The following is a 7,243-nucleotide window of genomic DNA, read 5'->3' on the forward strand; positions in this document are numbered from 1 at the left end:
TCTCTATATATAGCTCAGCTCTTTCATTGCATGTATTTATAATTATCCTCACTATATTATGCAGATTGAAGATCGTCGAGTGCAGAAAAGCAGAAATGTATGATATTGGGTTCATTAACACAAATCTCATAGATGAATTTCAGGTTAAAAAGAGCGCCGAAGAGGCCGAGGCCAACTTGCTCAAATCATTGTTAATAAATCAAAACAAAGATTTAATACTCTTTCCTTACAACTTCAAGTGAGTGTTGCTGTCGTGTGCATATTCGGTTTCCCTTATTACTCGAGCGAGGTTATAGTAATGTAATTGATGAGTTATGCATGTGTGCGCAACTTCCACTATATTCTCCTGGAGATTAAGCTTGAGCGGGGACTAGTAGCCGTCTTAGATTCGAGACGAAAAGATCCCGAGACCTATGCGGACATGACTAAAATTCTCAACAAGTAAGTTCAATCGATCATTATCGCACCATATCGGCAACTTTTTGTTCATTTCCTGATATCTCAAGTAATAATTATTTTCTTTGTCTTGCAGGGTTTGGAAACAGTTCACCACAGAAGCTCCGGGACTGCCGAAGGAGCTGCGATATACATACCCGAAAGTAAGTACTACTAGCTAGCTAGTTGCGCGCATCTCCCGTTGATTCTAGCTACTTTCATCAATGCCATTTATAATGCTTCATTATCAGTTTGATTGACCTCTATTTCTCGTAAAGTGCTTGTGGCAGGAACAAGGGAATGATTACTGTGGATACTACGTGTGCGAGTTCATCTACAACGCGACTTTGAAAAATAAGTGGGGCTACTCTAAAAGACAATATGAAGTGCGTAAGCAATAATATTCACAATTTCATTTTATTACACCATCATTTCTGTTGAGTTTCATTAATATATATGTATTAACCCCCTTCTTCAAATTAGACGTGGCAGATGCGGAATGAACTCCTACCACAAGATCGCATGAAAGCAATTCAAGAGGAATTGGCGGGATTCTTTCTTGACCATGTCATCAATAAAGCCGGAGAATACCATGTGGAAGTTGAGTTCAAATGCTAGGGGATTGTAAGAGATCTTGCATATTGTATATGTATGTAGCCAGTAGCGTCGGATAGATAATACGAAAACTTGTTGTTCGACCAATCTCTCGGAGAAGGAGAGGTCAATCACTTCTCTCGGTATGCATGACGAACTTCTGTACTTAATGGTTTCCTTCATTTTCTTACTAGCTAGCATGTCGAGGGCCTCTCTATGTATAGTACGTAGCGTCGACCAAGCACGGAGATAAGAGAGGACACTTCTCTCTATTAATTAATTAGCTACCTAACACAATATATGAAACACCTTAATTAACCATACAAAACCCCCAAATCCACCCCCTTCAGTAAAAAAACCCTAGCCCCTGAACAGCTGACGCGTGGATGCCTATTGGTCCCGGTTGGTGCCACCAACCGGGACTAAAGGGCCTCCTGCCTGGGCTCGCAGCACCGGCCACGTGGAGGCCCATCTATCCCGGTTAGTATAAGAACCGGGACTAAAGGCCTAGGCATTAGTAACGACCCTTTAGTCCCGGTTCCCCAACCGGGACAGATGGGCCTTATGAACCGGGACAAATGGCCCTTTTTCCACTAGTGAAAGTTTGTCCCAAAATACAAAAGGCGCTAATAAATCAGGACGGAGAGAGTATTAATTGAGTATCACAAGTCTTTACAAACACACCATTACAAAAAAAAACTTAATTCCATCTAATTTCTTATGGGTGCTGAAATCTTCGTCCTCCTGCATCCATCGGCGGTACGCCGAGAACAAAACTCGATGCCGTCTCTGGGCCTTCGTCTCGACTGAGCAAACTTGTTTAAACGTAGAAACTTGTAGAAGCAACGTTCGAGAAGTCGTCGATGTAGAGCAGAAGAAGTGGGCCGCCACGATCTATGTAGCAAATCACTGCCTCGGAAAGGAAGACGTGGAAAAAGTGCATGTACATACTTCAAATATCATGAACAATGACTGAATTCAGACGGATCCATCGGAGACCAAATCCGAACGGATCCAGGAAGATCCGTCCAAGACACACCTCCACACACTCTCCACCGGCACTAAGTGCACAGATGGGGCGAGGATAGGACAGGGAGGACATTATTCCTAAACTGAGGCAACGCCGCCCCGACCAAGAAATAGAGACTCCCCGTCAAATTGATGCACCAACCATTCACAACTAGGACCTCCCTGCTGCCGCCGGCGCCGCATGGGCTTTGCCTGACGACGCACTATGATAGGGCAAGAGGGAAAGGAGGCGGGCGTAGATGATCTAGGTTTTCTGGCGGCGGCCTAAGTTGTATTCAGGAAGATTCCTTCACATAGAGAAGATCTTTATCCATTAGTTATTAAGAAGAAGAGAGTTGGTCAGTAAATTAATAGAATACCACGCGAATTTCTTTTTTTTTTGACGGAACCTCGTCAGAGGGCCAGGTGCTCTGGCTTTGCATTATAGAAGAAGAGAGTTGATCCAGTTTATGAGGGAAACTGGATCGAAAACCTAACAGAGTGGCCCAGTTTATGAGGAAAACCAGACCGAAAAACCGCACACGCAACGAACCCTTGCCGACCACACGACCCAAGGCAACATTGCAACAAACACACACACCCGACTCCGGAGCCGCCGCTCCGACATCCCCCGCCCGCACGCGAGCCACAACGCAACGCGGTTCACGCGCCTCGTAGCCCTTACTACACGAGACGACCGCCCGCAGACCACGAACGTTGTACCAAACATCCGGGGCCGCCGCCCCGACTTCCAGCCAGACCGACCCCACAGATCGCGTCGACCGAGCCGACGAACTGGCCACCCTCGCAGCACCAGGTCGCCGCCCATGCCAAGCAAAGCAGCGGACCTACCCCATAGAACCGCCGTTGCATGACCGTCCGAGGCCGCCGCCTCGGCATACATCCACCGTCCGGAGCCGCCGCTCCGGCATCCACCGTCTCGGCATACCACCAGAAGCACAAAAGCCACAAGCGCCAACCGAACCTCGTCTCCAAAGATGGCGCCTCCAAGAAAGATAAACGACGTCCAAGAAGACGCCGCCGCCATCCGATCCAGCAAACTAAATCTGGGTTTTCACCTGGAAGACGAGGTTCCTTTGGTTGGAGGCGGGTCGGGGCTCCTCGACGACGCCATCAAGATGGAAACGGCGCAACAGGGCGCTGCCGTCGCCGGCACCGATTGAGTCGGGCAGAAACTTTCGTCCAGAGACCCACGACAACCACCATCACCGTACTGCCGCGAGGACAGCCCACTGCGCTGTAGCCCTTGACACATCCAGGGAGCCACCACCCTCACCGGAAGCACCAGCGGCCATGCCACACGACACCGACCCGGGGCCGCCGCCAACAGCCATGACCACCTCTCCACTGCTCGCACGGCCGGAGCTGGCAGAGCACACACCGCCCCGGAGGCCAGGGACCACTCCCCACGACCGCCGCAGCACATCCACCTACGCGGCGCCGCCGCGCCGCCATCCAGGAGCTGCAGCACACCGCCACCACCGCAGCTCAACCAGCCGGACGTGCAGCCACCGGAGCCACACGCCTGGGCAGCCCCACGGACGGATCCAGCCTCCTAGCGCCAGATCCGCGGCGGCTGGCCCAGCACCACCCCTCACGACCCACAGGGAGGGAGGAGAGGAGAGAGCGGCGCCGCCACCATGCCCGGGGCCGCCGCCCCGGCTTGCCTGCGCCGGCGAGACGCCGCCGCCGCCGCCAGTCGCCTCGCGTCGTCCAGGGCCGCCGCTACGCGTCTCGCGAGGAGAAGTCCCCGCCGCCGCCGAACGCCGAGCGGGCTTTGCCCGTCGGATTCACCTGGCGGCGGCGAGGGGAGCTGGGGTGGAGGTGAGGAAAACGGGGGCGGCGGCGGCTAGGTTTCGCCCGTGCCGCCCCCCTGGGAGCGACGCGAGCGAGCTGCTTCGTTCAGTTCCAAAAACCTTCAATTCTTTCGGGCTATACCACGCGAATTTCACCATAAAGGATTTTGCCTTTCAAGTTTGTCAATTACCCGACGTGAGATATTTCATGATTTGAGGAACCCTAGATGTTGTCACAACCCGCTGATATTTATCACAGAATTGAACTACTTTTTCCAAACTGATATTTATTTCGAAATTAAGCCGGGATCACAAAAACACTCAAAATTCTCTTACACCAACACGTACATCGGTACATGCCCCTTGCCGGAGCACAACATTTCTTTCTCCCCCGATAAAAAAAAGAAGAAGAAAAATACAAGGCGTACTGGAGTACTATAGTCGTTGGTTGTGGAAATCATACAAGAGGACAAAAATAAAAGGCACGGCGCAAAATTATTCCACTCTCCCCTTGCATGCAGCGCACACGGCCCTAGTGCATGCAACGTCAGTGACGAGACATTTGCAGTTAGCACTTGGAAGCAGTTGGAATCGATTGATCAGACTGCACTAGCTCCGTGTCCGTTGGAGGATGGCTTGGCTGCTCCGTTGGCTTTCTCGCACTCCGGATCGTGTCCGGCCGACGCGGCGTCTCCGGTCACCTTGGAGGTGTAGGAGGCCATGGCCATAGGCAGCGCCTCCCGCAGGGCCGCGGACTCCGCCTGGGTCTCCTTGTGCTTTCCCCAGAGCACGGAGTAGAGCCCGATGACGATGAGGACGGAGCCGAGGACGCCCCCCAGGTATATCTTCTCGGAGAGGATGAAGGAGCCCATCACGGCCACCACGATCATCATCAGTGGGCTGAACGCCGAGGCGAACACCGGCCCGGTCTTCTGGATCACCAGGCCTTGCACGTAGTACGCTATGCTCGATGTCACGATGCCCTGCAACATCAGTCATACGATATACTATGAGATTTGGCTGAGGAGACAAGACGCATGCGTGGTGAGCAGAGAAGTGTACTGACGGCGTATGCGGCGGCGAGGAGGTTCATGTCGAAGCCTATGGTCCAGACGGAGGGGCGGTGCTCCATGGCCAAGGTGACGACGATGGCCTGGAGGGTGCCGACGAAGCAGATGAGCGTGGTGAGGGAGAGCGGCGCCGAGTACTGCTTCAGGGTGTGAGCCTGGAGGATGAAGAGCGAGGCCCAGGCGAGGGTGGCGATGATGATGAAGAGCGAGCCGAGGAACCACTCCCTGCCCGTGGGATCGACGGCCGGGGCCTCGCCGCCGTGGGCCTGTCCGTGGCTCGTCCACGCCATCCGCATCAGCGGGCCTTTGTAGAGCGTCATCAGCATCGCGCCGGCCACCGTCACCACCGTCCCCGCCACCTTCGCCTGGCACCGCAAATTTCTCAGGTCCACCTTCTCCATCCTATGATATTTTCGGACACCATCCAAAAGATGTCAAATAATGTTTTGCTAGCTCCAACGGCGCGGTCACGCTAATATTCATCTCAGATTCCCAGAAGAGACGCATGCATCATGCATGTATATACCTGAAGATGAAGGCCATCACGAAGGTCATGGCGGGAAGGATGTTGCTCATGGCGCATGCGAAGGTCGGGCCGGTGTACTTGAGACCCACATAGTAGAAGTTCTGGTCAATCACAGGCCTGCAGTAATCAACAACATGCATAAGGTTCATTAGCATTGGTATTTCAGGAAAGCTGACAAAAAAAAAATTGGCGTACATGCAGCTAGCTGCTGTAAAAAGGAACATTTGGCGGACACCTTTTGTTTCTTGACAAAAGAGTCGAGTCCCCGTATTGGAGTGTCCACTCATGTCATCGTTCTTAAAGTACTTAGGCTGGGTGCACAAAATGACAGGAGAACTAACCCGAGCAGTGCCAGCACGAAGATCTGGAGGAAGGACGACCACGTCATCTTCGGCCTCACCTTTCTGCCATTTCAGATCAAGTTCATCGTACCATCAGTTTCAATTCAGGCCAGTGAACCATGCATGTAGCAAAGAAGAAGAAAATGCATGCACACTATCTGGTCGGCCCTAGCTCGTCCATGGATCGTTCGTGTCTACATACGTATACCTCTCGAGAATTAGGGCAAATGGCGCGATGGAGACGGTGGCGAAGGCGTGGCGGTACACGACGAGCACGTAGTGGCTCATGCCGCCGTTGAGCGAGACCTTGGTGATGACGTTCATGCCGGCATAGCCGAACTGCAAGCAGATCATGGCGATGTAGGGCTTGGCCTTCTCGAACAAGTCGCCGTAGCCACCCATGGTGATGATATAGATGGTACTTCTTGCTGGCTGCAAAAGCCTTGGTTAACTAGAGGATAAGTTAGCTAGGGCTAGAGGCTAAAGCCTAGAAGCTTCTGGTTAGGGAACTCAAGGAGCAAGAGAGGCCAAGCTAGACCTTGAGTTGAAGGAAATATGCAGAGCTCCCTGCTGGATTTATATGCACGCCGTAGGGGCATTCCGGGCATTATTAAAAGCAATTATTTGCTCTCTTCTTCCTGCTTCCCAGTAAAGCATTTCGGTGCAGACGTATGCCATGTCCACGACCGAGTGGCTTCATTGGACGCATTGTTGGGATCATCTGTCAGTCGAAGGAGGACACTCTCATTACCTTCTGCCATGTTAATCTGGTGCTATCCAGCTGATGGGTTTCTGGAAGCAAATGAAGACCACCTGGTGAACAAGGAGATCTCAACGGCTTCTCTGGTTGGGGTAGTGCTGTAGCATCACACGTCGTAGGTCTCAAACCATCAATTTTTGTCCTATTTGACATGAGAGTGGGAAGCAAATGTTACGTGTTGGAAGGCAAAGAAATCATCACATGTCTTTCCAATGTCACGAAGAACAGTGTTCTGCAACCTTGATTTTGTAACTAAGCATACATGCTTGGTTGATTGCCACCCCTGCAGTTCCAGAAACAATTGCCAGTGGCCAGCTAGTGGTTGCCAAACAGAAAGATACTGTGACGTTTTTCGTGTTAGCTAATTTGATGCTTGAATTTATGTTATGTTTTGTAAGCTTTCACCAAAAATGACATTCGGTAGGTTTCTGGAGAGTTTGCCGGAAGGCAGACTCATTTCAGACGACCTCGTGTTTTTATTTTGTTTTTCTAACCAATTTGTTCAGTAGTTTTGCTTGGCATTGTTGAATAATAAAAATGTCGGGTTACAATATTGTTTTCAACCCTAAACCCTAAATTTACAAAAAATCAGAACGGTCAGAAAATTGGGTAACACATGTAGTAACATGCAACTAATTCGAAAAATAGTACATTCATTACTCGATACGATGAAGGGTGGATATCGGATAATA

The 7,243-nt window shown here is 51.2% G+C and overlaps 1 protein-coding gene across 1 annotated transcript; it reads right to left on the bottom strand.

Annotated features, from left to right (window-relative positions):
• Window positions 1-4,121: 4,121 nt before the first annotated feature.
• On the bottom strand, window positions 4,122-6,418 carry LOC109731921 (WAT1-related protein At5g07050). The gene is made up of 5 exons (XM_020291096.4): window positions 6,000-6,418; window positions 5,792-5,854; window positions 5,451-5,567; window positions 4,921-5,326; window positions 4,122-4,837 (listed from the first exon to the last, which is right to left on the bottom strand). Exons 1-5 carry the CDS (start codon window positions 6,191-6,193, stop codon window positions 4,454-4,456), a joined length of 1,164 nt encoding a protein of 387 aa, XP_020146685.1. The 5' UTR covers window positions 6,194-6,418; the 3' UTR covers window positions 4,122-4,453.
• Between the last annotated feature and the right edge of the window lie 825 nt (window positions 6,419-7,243).

This window comes from Aegilops tauschii, chromosome 3 (assembly GCF_002575655.3).
Source record: "Aegilops tauschii subsp. strangulata cultivar AL8/78 chromosome 3, Aet v6.0, whole genome shotgun sequence".
Taxonomy (NCBI): Eukaryota; Viridiplantae; Streptophyta; class Magnoliopsida; order Poales; family Poaceae; genus Aegilops; species Aegilops tauschii.